Below are 21,134 nucleotides of genomic sequence, written 5' to 3'. Positions count from 1 at the left end.
TGTTTTTGGCACACATTAAAACTGAAACTAGAACAGTGTTACATATTTATATAAAGGCAAAGCTGTGGATTTGGGGGCAGGTAATAGTCTGGGGCCCCAGGGAATCTGTCTGTTTTGCCCTGTGGGTAATCCAGGCATGGATGCTCTGCTTCATGCGTCTCTGCCTAGTAAAAATGACTGGGAAAAGCTCACTGTAAACATCTGAAATCCTTAAAAAATCTAAAATAGAGCAGCAACATAACTCTTCATCAAAATACAATTTACATAAAGCCCACATTATGTTGTCAGCTGGCATCTGAAATACTGCTGGGGGCCATAATCGCAACCTCTGGCCCTTGAAAGGCTGCTCACATACATACAAACAGCGGAAAACTCACACTGCATTTCATTGGGGGACACAGTGAGATAATTTTTCACTATATAAGCGTAAATGCATTAATTTTCTGTTTATTATTTCACGTGTGCTGTGGCTGCTGAATCCAAAAGCTAATTTTCAAGGGGCTATACACAGCAGGTGGTGTTGATCATCCCAGGCGCTGTGTGCCGCCCAGCCCCAGTAACAGCCATCTCCCAGCCCATTAAACTCTATGATGGAGTGGAGGCAGGCTGGATAAAGCATAACCAGCACCTTCTGGGATGCATATGCATGTAAAAGAGAGAGTGAGGGAGAAAGCTTCTTGCATAATGCCCGCCCCCAACCCCTGCTACTCACGTGCAGCATGTGACAGAGTCAAGGAAAACCCCCCAGAGCAAACTATCTGTCAGCTAGGATATGTAGCTCTTTGTGTAACACACTCAGGCATACACACAGCTGCTCACTCCCACTGTACGCCTGTAGAAATCCATGCTCTTCTTTCTATCTTCCACTGTATGAAACACAGGGCTTTGAGTGACACACCAGTTTGAATAGGTTATTCCTCTCATCTCTCATGTCACAGTGTCGGCTCAAGCCAAACGCTGACACTGACTGTGTGCCAGTGCGTGTGTGTTTGTGATTTCAAGGCTGGTTTGCCTCATTGTCAGCTTTTATGGGATTACCACATTGGTGACGACTGGACCATAGCTGACAGATGCCTAACACACACACACACACACACACACACACACACACACACACACACACACACACACACACACACACACACACACACACATATATATATATATAAACAGAGACATGGCTGGAAAAGTCAACAACATGCTCACAGGCATAACAGTAATAGCGGATAATATTAAGGGGGCAAGCAGTTGTCTGAGGCTGCATGTTGAATGGTAATGAGGCCGCAGCATTTTCTAGATATTTAACCCACATTAGAGGAAAGTTGCAGTTACACTGTTACATCAACAGCTACATCTCTACACGAGCATATTGCCCGTGGTGTGTCAGACTCTCTATGGGGTTGTGTACAGTATAACGAGGACATGACTACAATGGACCAAGTGAATATCATCCAACTGCAGAGCAGCAGCTCCCGCGGGTCCGGAAAAGTAAATCTGGACCATAGACTTTGATCCAGAGCTGTAGTTCCAGTCAACCTGCGGCACCTACAGACAAGAAGAGTAACAACAGCAGTTTAGACCTGAGGATGTAGACATACCAATGTGTGCCACCTACAGGCAAGGAAAAACAGATTCCTTAATTGTCACACTTGCACCACCAACAGGCAATCAGTGCATTAGCTGTACTTTAATTTATTAATTTTTTTACAGATGCTATTAGTGTTAATATTTGAGGCTTTACATTTGTTTTTCATGCATATCTTTTCTACCTATCCTGTTTAGTTTTTTTTTTACCTATTTTAAACCAGCACATTGTTAATTGGGGCATGAGGACAAAAAGGGATAAAAAATAAAAGTGACACTGTAATTTCTGCAAAGTTCTGTAATAGCTGCTTAATATTTAAACTAAAAATATTGCTGTTGATTGAAATCATTTATATTCAGAGCAGGCATCTCTGTATTGGTCTAGTGGCAAAAAAACTAAACATCCATGCATGTTTGGACAGAAGTATAAACCATAAACTCATTAACAAAATGTTTAAAAAGCCAGCATTTGGTGTTCTATAGCCACAACTTGAATTCTCAAAGCCACTTGAGCACCCATGTACTTTACATTAGATGTTATAAAGAACATTAAAACTGCAGCTGTGACTCTCTTTGTCTGAAGGTGGCGCAAGTCTATCTTTGCCTGTGGGAGGAGACACTGCAGGCCTTAACTGTTGCTTTTCTTTCTTTTACGTGGGACAGGTTGACATGTGTATATTATTACGGAGCAGCTCCCCCTGTGGAGTACCTGCTGCCTGCATGAATGAATGTGTGAGTTTGAGAATTACAAGCCATTTCATTGAGTTGGTTTGCATATAAAAAGTAAATCCACTGGTGTCTGGCTGAAGATGAATGGTATTAAAGTCAGATGGCAGCCTCGGTAAATACTGGCCGTGTAATATAGTGATGCAATTACACGAAGCGTGGATAAAGAAGATACAGAGAGGAAATAGCCTGGAAGAGAAAGAGAGAGAGAGAGACAGCGTGGATCTTCAACATGAAGGATGTCACTCTGTATGGCCTTCAGCAACACACAGCCAGATACAGCAGCCTTACTATTTATTGATTACACCCTGTGTAAAAATGATGACAAAATACGTTTATTTTCAATACAATACATTTTTTAAAATTTGCAGTGACACGACCTTGGCTATGACAGGTTTTGTAGAAATGTCCTCCACCGGGACAGAGAGCTGATGAGTTATGGGAAGAAACTGCAGCCAGCACTTTATGGAATAGGTACATTAGTGAGCCAGTGTTTTTCACTTGTATATGAATGTAAGTTGTGAAAGATTTTTACCAAAGTGAAGTGATAATTGCACTTGTTTCCAGTCTAAACCTATTTTGTAAATGTTAGGCACATTAGTAACTACAAAATAAGACATGATTCCAGATAAGTCCTAACTCATGTCAGCAAGATTGTTTGGCTCATGGTAAACATGAGTATGAAACAGTAGAAAAGCAAAAGAGATGTTAACATAAATGTCACATGTACATACATGCTCCTGTTTCCACATACTTCTTCATCAGTTCTTCTTCTTTACTCTCTTTCTAAGAACTGTTGACAAGAGTGATGTATTGAGGCAACACTCTCCTCTTCTCATTTCAGGCATGGGTGAGTTATTGAGGGCCATGCTTGATCTTCATTTGATTTCCCTGCAGCCCAGTAGATGGGGACAGGCCTGCTACTGTCTTGGTCTTTATAGGACAGAGATGCAGTTACCTTTCGTTCCAAAGTGGCTTTTCTATCAGGAGTTTCAGATGATGAGGCAGCTAGATAATTCTCTCTGATGACACCCAGAGCAAAAAGAGGCAGGGAAATGTGTTGAGAGTTAATCCAAGGTCCCTTTTTCATCTATTTAATTCGAATGGATGTTAAAAAGATAGTTTTTCAACAGATGACTCTTGAGGACGAATGAAAACTTTAAATGTCTGCTTTGCATTTCCTAGTTTATGTTCCATCTGGGAGAATATGCAGATCAGCATAGAAGTCTTAAACTGTTTACTGCTGGCGCAGAGTGTTATAAATCCACTGTATTGCTGTTGAGCTATGCTCCAATCACTGTCTTATTTCCTCTGGAGGAGCGCTAAACGTTGCCTCTTCTGCAAGCACACCACTTCCAGTATATTCAGTTCATGGTTGCTGAAGTTTGTTGGTGCTTTATGGACATTATTACCAATGTAATGGCAACAATAAAAATCTTTTTAAGATGATGGCTTTTAACTGTTGCTTGCTTACAGCTCAGAAGAGATCATTTACAAGCATGCAACCTGTGCTTCAGTCTGTTCTCAGTGAAAAAAAGTATCTTCAAGGTTTGTTCACACATCAGAGCTTTCCTAATTGAGGAAAAATTATGAGAATGTTCTTCTCAGCTGTTACAGTACCTTTTTCTGGTTTCAAGTATTTTTAGAATAAGAATGGAATCAAGGCCTTCCTGCTTTTCGGGTAGTCTTCAAACTTAGCATGGTACCATCTACAGAGAGAAGAAGAGGGAAGAGCCATTTTCTTCTATTATTACAAATGTGGGATATACTCCATGCAAACCTGCTAACTCTGTGTGTGTGTGTTATTATTCTTACTTGTGGTGGGCCACAGCCCTGCTGGTGAGGACCACTGTGGTAAAGATGGCAAAGGCTGAGCTGTGAACAGAATAGCCAGCCAGAGCAAACCCTGCCCACTCTGTTATCTCTCCCAAGAAGTTGGCTCCAGACACATATTCAAACATTCCACCTGTGGGTGGAAGACACAGGAATTAGGACAGGTATGCTTAACCTTTTATTTGTTCACTGAAGCAAAAAGCCCTTTTTTCTTACTCTGGAACCAAATTTAAATTCTGTGGATTTTCACCTACTGCAATTCAACATGTAACTGAGTGACTACTGACATTTCCACTATCTCTTAGTGTAATTTTGAGTCTACATGCTGTTAAAAAAATTAAAGGGCATCCACACAGCTCAGTCCACACTGACCATAGATGGCTGAGCACTCACTATTTGACTGCAGGCCATGTGCACGGTAGTGCTGCTACCCTCTATGCGAAAATGGCAGATTCTTGGCTGAGGGGATTACAGACGTGCCTGGAAGTTCATTTGGAGCAACACAGCTCACAGCTTCCTCCTGCTTCGCTTTCTCCACTTTATTTTCCTTAAGAATCCGGGATGGATTGTTTTAATAGGTTCACCGCAAGTTCAAGCTCAAGGTGCCATTGTTGTGACTATGTTCTTAGTCCGGGGAGCCACTCTCTTTTGTGAACCTGTTATGATTACTGATTCATTTAGCAAAGTAAAAATCCAACGTATGGTTTGAATAAGCCCATTATTTGACCTAAAAAAGAAGCAATGCAGATCTTACTTTACTTTTCCATGCTGCCCTCAAGGCTATTTGCCAAAAAGTATTTGGAGATTGGCCAAAATCTTATTTACCCAACCCCTGCTTACATCTCACAGAATGTGCATACACTCTCACACAGTAAAGGTCATACACTCAAAAAATGTCCACAGTTAAAACATTATGTTCAGTCTGTTTTGGTGATGTTTGAGTTATGAGTGTAAATAAGTAGTTGACCTAACCTTTAAAACTTCTCACTTATGTTTTTAAATATCAACACTTAAATTTAGCTTACGTTTGTCTAGAACCATTTAAATTAAACTAGTGCAAGCCAGTGCAGTCAACTGTTGTCAGTGTTAATCATCTTGTACCATTAATTTTCATTTTCTAGTTATAAACAGAGTGATACGACCTATCATTCTTTGTTTTAAAGGAACAGTTTGTTATTTGGCTTGTTCATATCTTATGTCCATTCAATATGAACCTGGGTCAGGCAGCCAGTTAGCTTAGCATAAAGACTTGAAACAAGGGGAAACAGCTAGCCTGGCTTGAAAGTAACAAAATTCCATCTACCATCATCTCTAAAGCGCTAATATGTACAAAAAAACAACTTGGCACCAACTGAGCCTGGCAGCTTCACACTGATGACAAGTCTGCATGAAGTCACTGCTCACAGCCAAGACACAGTCCAGCCCATAAAATCATGAATTGCCATTTTTAGTGGGGATTCTACTGCCTTTGCTCATAGCCCAGCTAGCTTTAGCGCCCCCCACCCCCACCTCGCGTTTTCAGTCTTACTGCTAAACTAAGATAAAGGTCTGGCTGGCTCCTGCTTCATACTAAATTCACAGATATGAGAGTGGTATTGATCTTATCATCTAACTTTCAACAAAAGAGAGAGAATACATGTTAGTCCTTTCTCTGTACTGTCACCAGTTTTGAAATTATTTGCAGCCAAGCTGGCAAAATTATTTCACTGTCTCTTGAAAAATAAGCATTTAAAGTAATAACATGTACACTTTTTTTTTTACAGTCCATAGGCTGAATGCTTTATATAGCATGAATCATGAATCAGTCTGGCCATGACATGTAGAGACATATAATGTACAGTGTACAGTGTAGACTTGGCTTGCTGTCTAACATGATTACTATCAATGCTGTGCGGTTTAGAAAATGTCTATGTCTGTGTCAGCTAAAGCAAAAGTACACACACCAACACTACATGTATTGTGAGTGACTTACACACAAGCTGAGTTTGGACTATATCAGAGTCAAAAGAACCTTTTTATACACTAATGTAAGGGCTCACAGAGGGCAAGGCAGTGAAGAAAAGATAACTAGTGACAACCTGTGATTCTGCTTACGGTGTGATTCTGTATAATCATGTGACCACACTGGAAAATTAGCATCTAGTGCTGTGCACAGAGACCGCGGTGTCCTGTGCCATGTGATTACTGCTTTCTTGACTTTCTTGTCACTCCACAGCAGTGACGGAAAAAGTATTCAAACTGTAGACCTCAGTAAAAATAACAACATGTTGTAAAATGTGCCTTTAATAGTAAATGTCTCCAATTCAGAATTTAAAATACTCCCTCTGAATGATAGTCCCCTTCAGACGGCAGAATGTGAGTATTTAATGTGAGATCCTGGCAGCACCAGTAACTAATAACTGCAGCCATCAGATACAGTACATGTAAGTGTTAAAGTGCAAACATGTAGTGGAGTAAAAGTTGAATATGAAGTCTCTGAAAGTCAGATGTACTGTACTTGTTCGCTGTGGTGAGAAAACTCATTAGTTCCAGTGTTTTCGTGACTAAAGAGCTTACCTGTGGGAATCTTGTAACCAGTCTCTCCGGGCTTTCTCAGGTTCCTCAGGATGTGGTCAGAATGCACATTCACCAGCCAGCCGAAAAACCACAGTACAGACCCTGGAGACGAACCAACCAAAAGCTGCTTTAGCACGAGATTTTACTGACCAACAGACAGACAGCCAAGCTGTATTTTTAAAAGCTACAGCATCTATTCACAGTATTCAGTCAGGATTCATGTGAGATTTTGCTGCTGTGACCCTGAAAATCAATTTTCTCAGTCAACTTCTTGCTGATTTAGCTATATCTGAATCAAAACTAATGACAGTTGAACTGATAGTTGCTTATTTTGCCAGGCCCCTGTCGATCAAATCTGGTGAAAACACAGCCACACAGTCCTGATGAAGGACATTTTGCTGAGTTTATGAGTGTTAAATTAAATAAGAATGTTTTTTTTTTCAAAAATATTAAAAAAATATTTCCACACTACATGAATACAGTTTCATCATGTTTTTGTAAACACAGTCTATTTTGGTTGGTCCTATTGTGGCTATTGCCTGAAATATACACTGGTCAGCCAAAACATTAATGTTGTGTACAGTACTATACACAGTACATATAGAAAAATGGGATATAAATTTATCAGTAGGTCAGTAAGAAATATATTTGTTTAAATGTCAATTGCACTCTCAAGGGTGGGTAGTAAAATGTTGAAAATTAATTAATTAAAGTTTTATTTCTTATTTAATTCTTAAAAGTAACTTTTCACATTGGATGCAGGGATTGATAGGGACTGTAAGGGGAGTGGAGCAACAGCAACAGAGGAAAAATATATATTCTGAATTGACAGATCCCCTTGTTTGCTTGATCAGCAAGAGGAGCCAAAACTTCTGCTGAGCACTTTAGAGAATTTAAAAAAGCATGAGAGGCACCTGCACTGGAGCAAAAGCCAAAAGAGGAAAATGATAAGAAAGATAAAAGAGTTTCAAAGTCTGCTATGTTTAAAGTCTTGCCATTTCATTTAAGAGAAAGAGAAGGGTAGGGAAAATAAGAGGGGGAGAAGGGATGAGCTGGGCGAGATGGTAAGAAGTAGGGAGCCTGTTATTATCCTGACTGTGCATCTTACTCAGTTCCCCTCTTGACATGTAAACCATTAAACCATTCATTAAACATATTCATCGAGAACTGCTTTTATATATTGTTGTTTGTTATGAAGTTACTGGTACTTTTAGTAGTTTATTGACAAAGTATTTTTTTTCAGTTTGGTACTACTTACAATTAATTAAGTAATCAATTAATCTTGTGAGAGTTTATGCCAAACCAGATCTACTTTACACTGAAAAAGGTTGGCAACTCTATTTGGATTCATCCCTTGTTATCTTCCTGTCACAGACAAGCTTTTGTGCAAATAAAACAATTCTTGTCTTAGTTCCCTTGTAGAAAGAGGAGTAGCAGACACAGAACACCTACCAGCGATGAAGCATGGATGTGTAACCCAATATGCAGGGTACTCAGCGTAATGGCTCAAGTATCTGATCTGCATGTAGCCATTGTACAGGCAGAAAACAAAGGCCAGGGCGAATGAGGCAAATGGTGTCGATTTACCACCTCGGATTAAAAATGGATAAATAAGGGATCTGCAGCAGAACAAAAAAAAAAATTAATTTGCACAACCTATTATTAAAAATACATGCTTTGACATACTGACATTGATACTTTACTAGTACTAGTGACATTGTATAAAATGAAATGCACCTTTTGAGATTATTCTTGTTATTCTTACTGTGTCTATTATCAAATAACATATTCAAATATTCATCAGCTTATTGGATGGGAGGGGCTGAAGGTCTTCACTGAGCATGCTGGCAACATTAGCTGAATATTAGTCTCACATAGCCAGACCTATCCTGCCAGCGCTGGAGAGCATGTTGAACATTAGCTGAGCATTAGCTGAACATTAACACTTCAGTGGATCCAGGTGTAAAGTCTGGTTTGACTGATGGTGGTTACCTACCTCTGGATATAGTGGCAGAAATACATGGCAATGAGCAGCTGATTGGGCAACAGTGAGGTTTTCGCAGAGGAGGTCCAAACTACCAGACACAGAGGCACAAGGAAAGCGGGCATCTCCTGAACGAACCAGGCAAACCTGACATTAACTGGAAATCCATATTTGCTGCTAGCATATCGTCCGTACGGGACATTTTCGAAGAGCAACGTAACCAAAGTGCAGGCTGCCATGAAAACCATAAAGTAAGCCATACGGTCCAAAATGTACACTTCCTCCTCCTCCGAGGAGAAGAGACTGGAGAGGACAGCATCCATAACGGCGGGAGAGTTAAAATTACAAAAGAAAAAAAGGGAAACAGTGTAAATGTAGCTAATATTTGGAACAATATGAGAGTGTGGGGTATCACTAGCTAACACTGCAACGGATGGTATACAGTACATGCACGCGACTCACTTTCCCCATCCCCATCCCCATCAGCTCGGACCAATCACAATGCCTGAACAGATATGGTATCGAATCTTATCAACCAATCAAAATGTTCGGATTTACATGGAAGTCATTCAATGTGGTGTGGCCTCTGATGTCACTGATAAATATTCATAGATCAATTTACATATATTACATGCTGTAGACGTTGACCTGGTTACCTGGTTGACAAGAAAAGTGTACACTTGTACCCTAGTAATGTTACATTCAAGCTGGAGTAAACACAGCCCTAATAATGTAAAAAAAAAAAAGAAAGAAAAAAAAAAGAGGAAGAAGTAAACGATGTTTTGTTTAATGCGAATCTCGTTCAGTGTAATAAGTAAATATAGCGCTAAAGCGATTAAAAGCAAAATCATATTTTGGGGTGAAAATGTTTCTGAAATCGAACGAAACATCCCGAACTGCCCCGAAGGTGTTTTTTTTTTTATGTCAGGCAGATTTCGTGGCCACCTCGAGAGGTCCTGATTCACGTGCGTCAGAGGCAACACGTTTCGAGGATACACAGCACAGCGTAGCACTGCATCCTCAAACGCTCAGTAGATTTACATTTTATCCGAGTTGCAGGTCACGTTTCTCTGCATCCACCCATTACGTCGTTCCACAGACTTTTCTCCAGAGTTGTGTGCTTTTCCAAGATGGGGAAAAGAAGCAGGCAGCGGCAGAAAAACCAGACTGCCGGCAGGGACAGCAGAGACAACGCTGTAAGATTTACACTTCTGCTGCTGCAACTCTTGCTAGTATGAGTTGCTCAGCCAGGCCACATATCAGCACCTGTATTTAAATGTAGTTAATGCGAATGGAGCCGAGGCGAAATCAGGGATTTTTTGGAGGGTGCTTATCTTTACTAACCTTATATAGTCATGTTGCCATGACACTGTTTAACATCTGCAACACCAGAGAGCTTTACCGTTAGCTACCCTTAATTAAGATATTTTCTAAGCCATATGGGTGACCAACCTCTATCACCTTTATAATCTCAGCCCACATTTGTACTTATTTTTTTTGTCGGTAGAGATTGTGAGGCTTTGCCAGACTTCGCTCAGAAATGTATTGATTTTATATGGCCATGCGTACAAGTAAGGAAACGTTGGTTTAAACTCCAAAAAGTAATTGAAATAAGTACTAGTTTGTTGATTACTAAAGGCCGAATTGATGATTAGACCATACTAAAATGTAACAGATCTTATGTCATGTTCTACACGTTGTCTATCCTTGACCATGAGCAAGAAAAAATTAAATTGACACATTTTTGAATGACATTTAATGTAACCTTTTCAAATGATTTCATCTCCATTTATTGGTGCTTATCTGGTTATTCTGTACAGCAGTTCAAATAGTCATTATACACTCAGCTGCCAGTTTATTAGATACGCCAAGCTAAAACTACTGCAGTGTAATACAACAGTATAATTTATCATAGGACTCTTGTATTAGACTGCATTAGTGTGAGCCAGGTTTACCCAATAAACTGGCAGTTGAGTGTATATGGCCCGTACTAATGACCACACATCCTTGTGTTCAGGGCTGGGGAGCTGGCTATGCTGACATTGTGAAGGAGAATAAGCTTTTCGAGCACTACTACAAGGAGCAAGGCCTGGTGCCTGAGGGAGAGTTTGAACAGTTTATGGAGGCAATGAGGGAACCGCTGCCAGCAACCATCCGCATCACTGGATACAAGAGGTCAGCTGGACATATTTCTAACCTGGATTCATACTCTTTGTCTTGTGCATGCTAGACATAAAGCAAGAGGTTGTCAAATTTACATGCCTCTGCTCACTGGTAAATGTACACACATCACAGATAATAATTCAAGGCTTTTCTGAATTATTAAGGTCACTAATAAATTATTACCCGGTCAGGGGCTCACATCGTCAGCCTTATATTTAGATGTAGGGTAGGTGATGAGAGAAGGTTAGATTTGGTAATTTAGCTGTTAAATGAGAAGGCTTACACTTTGTAGCTGAATTTGTACAATGCTTTTAAGAGCTTGCCATCGGACAGCAGCATGTGATGACAGAAAAGCCTCATATAAAAGACTAAGGCAAGAATGAAAGTTGACGTGTTGGAAGTAAACCTGCAACTTTGCTCATTTTTATCATATGTTACAGCCTATTAACCCTGCAGGCTCTTGACCTAAGGTCTCCCACTGCTGCTTGACGCAAATATTTGTAGCTACTTCACTTACCATATGCCATATTTCTGCACCTCTCTGCCTTGATCCAGCCACGCCAAGGAGATCCTCCACTGTCTGAAGGAAAAATACTTCAAGGATATTCAGGAGCTGGAGATCGATGGCCAGAAGATCGAGGCTCCACAGGCTCTGAGCTGGTAAGGTCTCACATGGTTTACCCAACGCTGAAAGGCATCACATATTCAAACCTGAAACTCAGTACGCACCGTGTCTGTCTTCTCCAGGTATCCCGATGATCAGGCCTGGCACACTAACATGAGCAGGAAAATCATCAGGAAGTCTCCGCTGCTGGAGAAGTTCCACCAGTTTCTGGTCAGCGAGACGGAGTCTGTGAGTGTAACACAAACCAAACACAATATTTAATAGAAATAATAACTCTGGATAAGGAGTTGAAAAAACATAGAGAAAACAAAATGTCAGAAGTTGTCAGAGAAATGAAGAGGCCGCCGTAATTTTTATGTTTGTCCTTGCAGGGGAATATCAGTCGACAGGAGGCTGTCAGTATGATCCCTCCTCTGCTCCTGAAGATTGAGCCCCACCACAAGGTAAAAAAAGAGCTGCCTTCTTTTGAAGGTTAAATCTGTCAGTACTTAATGCATTTTCTTTTTTTTTTTGTTATTTTATTTTCTTCCTTTGGGCCCTTGGAAACAGCTGTGCTTATAAAAAGAACCTTGTTTGAAGTACTGATGCGCATGTGTTTGTGTGCAGATTCTGGACATGTGCGCAGCTCCAGGGTCAAAAACAGCCCAACTGATTGAGATGCTCCATGCTGACATGGATGTGCCATTTCCAGGTAAGAAGCACACGTTTGAACCTGAATAGATATTATGATCACTGATATATTTATATGAAATTTAAAAAAAACTTGAACTAATTCTAATACTACACAGTATAATATAACAGGCATTTAACAGTGTTCCCGGCCACTGTGACCCTGCATTAACCGTTTGTAATTCTAATCTACGCCTCCATCTACCAGAGGGCTTTGTAATTGCCAACGACGTGGACAACAAGCGCTGCTACCTGTTGGTGCACCAGGCCAAGCGTCTCAACAGCCCCTGCATCATGGTGGTCAACCACGACGCGTCCTGCATCCCCACACTGCAGATCAACTCGGACGGCAAGAAAGACGTCCTCTTCTACGATCGCATTCTGTGTGACGTGCCCTGTAGGTCAGTAAACAGCCGCAGGGCGTGTCTGCACTGATGGGTGCTACAGCGCTGCAGGAGAGTTGGGAAATGTGATGAGGAAGTGGATAAAAACAAAAATATGGTTGATGAGCTCTGCTGTATGTGTGGGTGTTTGGCTGGAGAGAAGATTCTGTGTGTGACAGACGGAGATGTCTGTCGAATTCAAGATATATACAGGTCCTTATATATGGTTGTTATTAATGTTTTACTATTTATTTTCTTCATGTTTCTGTACGGGATAAGTGGTCAATCATGCATCCACATCATACATGGAATTACCCTGGTGTATCCCTGCTTCACTTTAAGTCTAGTGTCATTTTGTGGTCAAAGCAGAACTGCGTTAGTTTGCAATTGCTGTGAGCAGCAGGGTCTACAGCCTGAGTTTGGCCAGCTGCAGTGCTGGAGCCAGGAGTCCCTGCCAAACACAACAGAGGGAGAGGAAGAAAAGCAGTAATGAAGACAGAGGCAGGCAGCAGTGATGTTAGCAGTCAGCTAAAGCCCGGCATTTAGACAGTTTGTGCTTCGCACACATATATATATATTTTTTTTGCCTGGTGGTTTCGGCACCTCGGGCCAAACTGGGAATATGTCTGAGTGGTGCTGATGTTTGCTCTGTGTTTCTGCAGCGGGGACGGCACCATGAGGAAGAACATAGACGTGTGGAAGAAATGGACGACTAGCAACAGCCTGCACCTCCACGGGTGAGTGGGAAGAGTGTGTGCTCCTATTTCCGTGACAACACAGGATTTCATGCACTTGTGTGGTAGACTAAATTGACTAAACAACAAGGGAATGGAGTGTGTTTCTTTGGGTGCTAATTAGAAAAGTTGGCTCTATTACAGTTTTTGTGTGTGTGTGTGTGTGTGTGTGTGTGTGTGTGTGTGTGTGTGTGTGTGTGTGTGTTGTGTGTGTGTGTGTGTGTGTGTCCGTCCTTTCACCAGGCTCCAGCTGCGGATTGCAGTGCGCGGGGTTGAACAGCTGGCTGTGGGAGGGAGGATGGTCTACTCCACCTGTTCACTCAACCCTATAGAGGACGAAGCTGTCATAGCAGCACTGCTGGAGAAGAGCGAAGGTAACAAACACACACAAACGCTCACAGCGAACACAACTTCAGCCATATGTGTTCAACTTTTCTTTTTCAAATCAAAGTTCAATTTTAGTTTTGTTTCATGCAGAAAGTTTTGACTTTAATCCCTGTTACTTTATGCTTTGTGCTACATTCAACAGTTATTTTTATTATCCCTTAATTTCTCAGTTATTTTTCCAGTTAATCAGTAAATGTTGGTCCATAAAGGTTAGCATTCATCACATTGGCTGATTTATTTATTTGTTGGTTTGAAAGCTGATTTATAATTAAAACACAACACTTCACCCAAGTACTTAATATATAAAATATATTTTCTTAATGTATATTTTGAATAATTAGATTGTTACACAATAATAATGTGATGCCCTGTGTAGTGTTATAGTGTAATGAAACCCAAGCGAGTGTCCACAGTGACCACATTCAGAAAACATCTCCTACGAGATCGTATTTTTATATGAATGTGAACCTCAGGAAACACAAGATGATTTCTGGCCTTTCAATATCTTTTAAATTTGAACAGATCACTTCAAAGTGGTCCTTCAAAGGCAAACCACTTCCTTATTGCTGAAACGCGTGAGGTCAGAAGCTGTAGACCCTCCACCAGAAATTCACTTAAAACTGGCTAAATATGTCAAAACATGTGATATGAAAATTATATCTAAATATAACCCCTCAGTCTTTTGCTGCCAAGTTGTAATGGCTCTTCCGTACACATTGCCAGGAGCACTGGAGCTGGCCGACAGCTCCGCTGACCTGCCAGGGCTGAAGTGGATGCCTGGGGTCACTTCCTGGAAGGTACTGGAATGTTTAGTCTTTGGCAGTCACTACAACAAGCCGACCGCAGCCATGAAGGAAGGCAGTGTTTAGGTCATGGAAGCGTTTCAGCTTCAAAGTCAGACTGAATGTTTTTTAGCCCAGTGTTGTGACTGTGGATTGTGCACTTTCCTCTGTAGCTGATGACCAAAGACGGCCAGTGGTTCTCGGACTGGTCCGAGGTTCCAAGCAGTCGGCACACACAGATCCGTCCCACCATGTTCCCACCAAAAGAACCAGAGAAACTGGCGAACATGCATCTGGAGAGATGGTATGTGTACACACACACACACACACACACACACTGAAAGTTTGTTCTGTTAATAAAGTGTGAGGGATTTTGTTTACGACTTGTAATTTCCTCTCAGACCCTAATCTTTAAGTCTGTGTATGGTTGACTTGGCTCTGACAGCGCCGACTAAAGGCTCTATAGCCAAAGCCAAAGTTTGACACCCCTGTGGGAGCCGAAATAATCAGTGTACTCTGTTGGTGAGTTCAGTAGCAAGAGGGTGATTTATAAAATAAAATAAAAAAAGATTTACTCATCTATTAAAGTTCTAATAAAAGGCCCATCCGATGCACTTAAACCCTTTCCCCCCCTAAACCCTGATCTTAATTCAGCTCATTTTTCTCATCTTTTCATCCTTGTGAAAGAATTTTCTTCTCACAAGAGCAGGAAGATCCAAACACACACTTGCAACCTTTTTCTCTTCAATGATGCCAAATTAATTAGCTGAGTAATTTGTCTGATTCATTTTTTTTCTTGGCACAGCTTTTCTCTCTCTCTCACTCACACACACACACACACACACACACACACACACACACACACACACGGACCGTCTGCATGGATGCACATACATTTACACACCTGCACTCTCACGTAATGGGGAATGATGTCATTTCTTCTTTGCAGCTTTTACTGAAATACTCGGACTGACACGATGTTGGCCAGCAGAGGGAACCATTGTTACACGTTGTCACAGCACCTCTTATTTTATGTCGGGGAACATAATCCTTGTGTATCTTCACAGTAGGTGGCACCACAAAACCCAGAGCCATGATTTCTGTTTTTGTGTGTTTGTGTGTGTTAATGTCAGTATGAGGATCCTGCCACATCACCAGAACACTGGAGGTTTCTTTGTGGCTGTGCTGGTGAAGAAAGCCCCAATGCCATGGAACAAAAGATATCCCAAGGTACTCCCTCACAAACAAATACTTAATGGCTGATGAGATTGTCAGTATTACCCAAAGAGGTAAATGGTGCAGTATTCCCCCATGTAGGTACGCTGCATCACTCACCTGTTCAGTTTAACCAACCACAACTGGGGACTTTTTCATTTTCTTTCTTTCTTTGTCTGCTCACCCTCCTCCCACCCTCCTCCCACCCCCTCCTCCCTGTCGTCTCCAGCTGAGGAAGGACGTGTTGTCCAGCTCAGCGGCCCAGACCGGAGGCTCTCCGGCGGCCTCGACCCCCGCAGACACTCCCCACCTCCCCGAGAGTGTGGAGGGGGGAGGCCCAGGAGGAAAAGTAAGTGGGGAGGCAGAGGAGGAGGCACCCAAAGGAGCTTCTTTGGCGCAGGAGACTACACCTAAACAAGATGGAGTGTGTGGGTGAGTCATGTTGGTCTGGTGAGCCAATAAACAAAGGAGACCTGTCGGTTCATATTCAGTAGATTATTAAAAGCTGATTAAAAAATGCATGTTTTTCCTTCATGAAAGCTTCAGTTAAGCTACAGATATGAGATGGTTTTGCAGCAAAGCCGAAGTAAAATTAGTTTTTGGAATTGAAATGTTTATTTTTTTTAGGTAATTATTTAATGTTGATGTGAGTAAATTGTTTAATATGTCTCCTTTCTGTTTTCTAGACCTCCACCCTCAAAGAAGATGAAGCTGTTTGGTTATAAAGAAGACCCCTTTGTGTTCCTAACCGAAGACGACCCAGTCTTCACCACCATACAGTAAGCGTCTCTATGTCTATCAGACGTGCACATAATCGTTTTCAGGATTTTGATGAAGTGAAATTCTTCTCTTTTTTTTTTTTTCCCTCTCTCTCTCTCTAGATCTTTCTATGATCTGTCCCGCGACTTCCCTAAGCTCAATGTTCTGACCAGGACCCACGAGGGCAAGAAGAGACACTTGTACATGGTGTCGAAAGAGCTGCGCAATGTGCTGCTGAACAACAGCGAGCGCATGAAGGTGCGTGTGCATGTGCGTGTGTGTGCTTCAATTTAGATCATCACACACATTGAAAGCCAGGTTTGATGATGATGATGATGATGATGGTGGTAAAGGATTTCCTTGCATGGAAATCAGACAAAAATAGATGCAACAAATCAATAATCAATTCTTTCCTGGAGGTTATGCATCCAGTATTGATTAATTATGCAGTGTAGTCAACTGCATTATGTTCATGATGGTAGAAGTGCACAGACTGGGTAGTGTTTGAATGCAGACATATTGGCTTTACACTGATACCAGTTTGTTTTTCGTGTGTGTGTGTGTGTGTGTGTGTGTGTGTGTGTGTGTGTGTGTGTGTGTGTGTGTGTGTGTGTGTGTGTGTGTGTGTGTGTGTGTGCGCACTAGCCCATCAGGGAGAGGCAGCCTAACAGATGGGACCCTCTCCTATCCCAAATCCCCGTAGTCCTCCACCCTGTAGCACCTGCACAGGTGGCGCTGTGTGTGTTTATGCGCGTCTCAGTCTCTTTGTTCTCCACATTGTTTTTGATGTTTCTCACTTTTTAGTTTTCGCTCAATTGGACCAAACCACAGTGAATTTCATGTTTTGACATCATTACAAATTCCGATTGAAAAGAGGTGCCTGTTCACTTCACTTCTCCTCACAATATCTGCAGTTTCACAAAGTGAAATCAGAATGCTAACAGACTCGTATTCAGAGTTTTTAATATCAATTTCTCCTCCTTCCATATTCTCGTATTAAAATATTACATAAAATCGAATTTCGCTTAATTTCCCTGAGGTTACAACAACAGGTCTACTTACTTCAGAGGTGTAGTTGTGTTTTACTATGCAAATAAGTGACAGTTGCTTCCCTCTCCTGCTGGGACACCAGAGACCGGCTGCACTGTGTTTACCCACAGTTTTGTAATATCTTGCACAGTAAACGCCTGGAGCAGGAAAGTTTGCTAAACATCAGCGATTATAAAAACATTACCAGTAATATTACCACAGCACAAGCAACATAATTAATCCTTTATTTTGATTTAAATTAGTTAAATTGCCACCTTTGATTATATTTTTAGCAGAGACATTAATTAGTGTGCTTTAAGTGAGGGGAATCTGGCATCATTGTGTTGTTTTTTTGTACAGAGCCATATGTCAGCCTGTGGGTTTTATTTTTTCTATTTCTCAGGTCATTAACACGGGGGTGAAGGTGTGGTCGCGCAACAGTGATGGAGAGGAGTTTGGCTGTGCCTTCAGACTGGCTCAGGAGGTAACGCAAACACACCCACACACACACCCACACACACTCAAACACACACCACATTTATCGCCACAGCACCCTGGACATGAGGCGGTAGGTTTCAGCCAATCACAGTTCATCCTCACACGTTAAATCATCTTCAGTGGATTAAAAATAATTTTCTGTAAATCCACTCGGTCTTTATTAATTGAAATCTGTTTTATTGTGAAATTGTAACATTTTCTTTGAATCTTCACACCTTAGCTGCACATTTTCACACCATGTAATCCTCTTTTTATATGCAAATGAACCCAATAGTGTGAAGTGATGCATGGTAAAATACAGAGCTTATATTTCCAGGACTTCAGAAACCTACTTATCCTTTCATTTTTAGAACAAATCTCATTGTATAAGCAGCTTCTTCTGGGTCTGCTCAAACATGCAGTAGGTTCATCTTGCTGTCAATTCTGTATCCGCCATCAAAGAGATGCAGACAGCTGAATAACAAGGGAGCCAGATGGTGGAGTTCACACTCAAATAAACTGATAATTAATTCATTTTATATGCAGAGAGTGACTGTAAAGAATTTGAGTTAATTATATTGGTGTGCAGGTTGTAAAGCACCTCTCTGTCCTGCCAGGGTATCTACACTCTTCAGCCGTATATTCGCTCCAGGATCATCAGGGTGAGTGTGGAGGACATCAAAGTGCTGCTGACCCAGGAGAACCCCTTCCTCAGCAAACTGGAGGACGACGCTCACGCTCAGGCCAAGAAACTGGGTACGTGCTCCACCCAGGGTTGTGCCGATGGACGATGAACTCGGCAATAGCTTAAGCCTTTGTCAACGTCAAGACAATACTTGCTTTCCTATTAATGTGTTAACTTATTATTATATAAATTAATATTAAATTTAAGTTGCCCGCCATAGTTTCATGTATGTAACCACAAATAACCGATGCTTGCAACACGAGAGAGAGAGAGATCTACGCGGCTCCCACTGCTGATTTTGAGTGATTGCTGAGTGTATTATATTAAAAGAATGTATGTTTTATTTGTGATAAGAATTACGTTTTAACACAGCCATAAAACGTATTTGAGATCATATCGATCATATGGGCTTTTGGTAATAGGACAATCTGACTGTGAATAAGATCGTGCAACTCTTACTGCACCGTTTGTAAGTTTTAATCAAATGCCCACTTTCAGTAAGGGGAAGCTGTATGATTAACATCACCACAGATTTCTTTAGCAAACTGACCGAAAAATAAAATATAGATTTGACTAAATCTGGATTTGGGAAGCAGCACCAGCAGCCCAGAGGTTAGAGTGCTGAATTATTTACTGGAAGGTTCCTGGCTTCCTAAGAAAGCGAAGTGAATGATTAATGCTCTGCCTTCCTCAACAACTGCTGTTGAGCTTCCCATGAGCAAGGCACTGATCCTAAAACCTCAGAGAAGGCGTTGAGCAGTTCCGGTAAATGAAAACTGTAGTAACACTGGGTCATTCTCAGATATTCATGAAAATAACGGTTTGGATTTTCAAACAATCCTGTTACTGATGCATGTTTGTCTCCACAGGAATGGGCAGCATTGTGTTGAAGTACATTCCCAACCCAAAGTAAGTAGTTTTTTATACGTTGTTTGTATGCATATTTTATCATTACCTTTTAAGGTGGCGACCTGGTTTGTGACTATTTCTAACACCTGCCGTTTCCCACTGTTTATCAGTAACTCAGCGGAGCCTCAGTGTCCCATCCAGCTGTGTGGCTGGAGGGGAAAGACGTCCATCCGTGCCTTCGTCCCCCGCAATGAGAGATTTCATTACCTCCGAATGTTAGGCGTGGAGGTCTTCAGAGACAAACAGGGCCTGGGGCAGAAACGGAGAGATGGAGAAAAGGAAGGAAAGGAAGAGGTGGAGGACGAGGACGAGGTGGAAAAGGTCGCAGAGGAGGAAGGAGCGGCAGAAAATGACAGAGAGCTGGACTTGGAGAACGGCAATGAAAACGGATCATCAGAACCAAAGACCGACAGCGTCAACCAGGGGACTAGCAGCTGAGAATGTGGAGGAGACAGGAGAGAGAAAGGAGGCTTGACTGAGGACGTATTGTAGCTCTAAGAGCTGCTGACCACGTCCAAGACCACATGACGTGGTAGAGGAGGGTAATACGCTTCTACGGGTTTCTCTGTTGATCACACTGCCAGTGCAGAAGGATTCCCTCCCAGAGGTGGACTCCCTTGGGATTTTTCGTTTTTGGATCCCTCCAGGAGTCAGCTTTTTAGTTAAAGGCTTGTCTTATTTTATAGAGCTGTTTTTCATGTTTTAACAAATTTATTCCACTGATAAAGTGGCATAATTTTTTTTTCAGTTGCTCATGTTTGAGAGGTTTATATTAACTACCATCTCATTTTTTACACCTGTAATTCAGCAGAAGTACAGAGTTGATTAAAAGCGTGAAAAGTTAACTGTGTCACAGGTCAAATTATTTGGCTCATCCTGGGCCTGTTGAAGTGTAAAGAGTGTTTCATCGGGGGTTGATTAGTTTGTGCAAACTACATAAATAATAGAACACAGCTTTGAAGAATTAAATTACACCTACAGCAGTAGTTCCCATAGTGGTGTTTCAAGGACGAACCAAGGGTGCAGCAAGATTTATTTCCCTTTTCTGCTCCACGTTTCAACACATTAAAAACCAATGTGACATTTACATTTATTACATGTAATGATGTTCCCTGTGAAATATGCTGGTATGACCTAAAACTGGTGCCAACAGCTCACAGTCACATAGTAATGGAACATTCAGCAGTCAGAAACAATAACTGTCAGATGCAGTTATGATACCGAATTAGCTCATGAGACACAACATGCCTCTTTAGCCAACAGAGATATTTTTATTATATATTTGTCTTGAAACAACTAAGTAAAGGAAAACAGAACCAATGCAGAAGGTTAACTCCTTCCTGAAAGAGAATGACATTAAACCAAGTTGCATATTTAAGTTTTTACATTTAAGTTTAATATTTATCTACAATCTGCACAAAACTGCTAATGTCTTTCCTGATCGAGGATAGGTCCATGTTATTTGACCTAATATTGATATTAGTTCATATAAATATTACATGTGACAGATGGGGTTGGGCATGGGAAGCACATGGGTGTAAACGAGACGGAATCTACAGCTGCTAGCATGTCACAGTGACAATGCTGATGTCCACCATCTTTATCGTTTACCGTGCTAGCATATTAACATTTGC

General features: G+C 41.3%; 2 protein-coding genes across 3 annotated transcripts; one reads left to right on the top strand and one right to left on the bottom strand.

Moving 5' to 3' along the window:
* Positions 1 to 1,404: 1,404 nt before the first annotated feature.
* On the bottom strand, positions 1,405 to 9,006 carry srd5a1 (steroid 5 alpha-reductase 1). 2 transcript variants are annotated; one of them, XM_022760942.1, is made up of 6 exons: positions 8,696 to 9,006; positions 8,152 to 8,318; positions 6,700 to 6,801; positions 4,126 to 4,276; positions 3,931 to 4,019; positions 1,405 to 1,545 (listed from the first exon to the last, which is right to left on the bottom strand). In XM_022760942.1, exons 1-5 carry the CDS (start codon positions 9,004 to 9,006, stop codon positions 3,953 to 3,955), a joined length of 798 nt encoding a protein of 265 aa, XP_022616663.1. In that variant the 3' UTR covers positions 1,405 to 1,545; positions 3,931 to 3,952. The 2 variants fall into 2 exon arrangements, with proteins under 2 accessions (XP_022616663.1, XP_022616662.1); XM_022760941.1 differs by lacking the exon at positions 1,405 to 1,545 and having other exon boundaries at positions 2,629 to 4,019.
* Positions 9,007 to 9,660: 654 nt separating this feature from the next.
* nsun2 (NOP2/Sun RNA methyltransferase family member 2) lies at positions 9,661 to 20,345 on the top strand. Its single transcript, XM_022760924.1, has 19 exons — positions 9,661 to 9,879; positions 10,701 to 10,858; positions 11,402 to 11,506; positions 11,594 to 11,699; positions 11,843 to 11,914; positions 12,078 to 12,162; positions 12,349 to 12,541; positions 13,186 to 13,260; positions 13,501 to 13,631; positions 14,368 to 14,441; positions 14,600 to 14,730; positions 15,560 to 15,656; positions 15,871 to 16,073; positions 16,328 to 16,420; positions 16,523 to 16,658; positions 17,833 to 17,913; positions 18,524 to 18,662; positions 19,461 to 19,500; positions 19,611 to 20,345. Exons 1-19 carry the CDS (start codon positions 9,814 to 9,816, stop codon positions 19,936 to 19,938), a joined length of 2,313 nt encoding a protein of 770 aa, XP_022616645.1. The 5' UTR covers positions 9,661 to 9,813; the 3' UTR covers positions 19,939 to 20,345.
* The last annotated feature ends 789 nt before the right edge of the window (positions 20,346 to 21,134 follow it).

The sequence above is a fragment of the Seriola dumerili genome, unplaced genomic scaffold (genome assembly GCF_002260705.1).
Source record: "Seriola dumerili isolate Sdu_G_001 unplaced genomic scaffold, Sdu_1.0 BDQW01000378.1, whole genome shotgun sequence".
NCBI lineage: Eukaryota > Metazoa > Chordata > Actinopteri > Carangiformes > Carangidae > Seriola > Seriola dumerili.
This window is presented reverse-complemented; position numbering and strand designations above follow the sequence as displayed.

What these genes read in the sequence shown, in the direction of transcription:
- nsun2 (XM_022760924.1), top strand. Translation starts at nt 9,814, where the DNA reads ATGGGGAAAAGAAGCAGGCAGCGGCAGAAAAACCAGACTGCCGGCAGG. An exon ending in GCTCCACAGGCTCTGAGCTG is followed by an intron (nt 11,507 to 11,593) that starts GTAAGGTCTCAC and finishes TGTCTTCTCCAG; the next exon opens with GTATCCCGATGATCAGGCCT. An exon ending in AAACAAGATGGAGTGTGTGG is followed by an intron (nt 16,074 to 16,327) that starts GTGAGTCATGTT and finishes TCTGTTTTCTAG; the next exon opens with ACCTCCACCCTCAAAGAAGA.
- srd5a1 (XM_022760942.1), bottom strand. Translation starts at nt 9,006, where the DNA reads ATGGATGCTGTCCTCTCCAGTCTCTTCTCCTCGGAGGAGGAGGAAGTG. An exon ending in TTCTGCCACTATATCCAGAG is followed by an intron (nt 8,319 to 8,695) that starts GTAGGTAACCAC and finishes GTTCTGCTGCAG; the next exon opens with ATCCCTTATTTATCCATTTT. An exon ending in ACATCCATGCTTCATCGCTG is followed by an intron (nt 6,802 to 8,151) that starts GTAGGTGTTCTG and finishes GTTCGTCTCCAG; the next exon opens with GGTCTGTACTGTGGTTTTTC.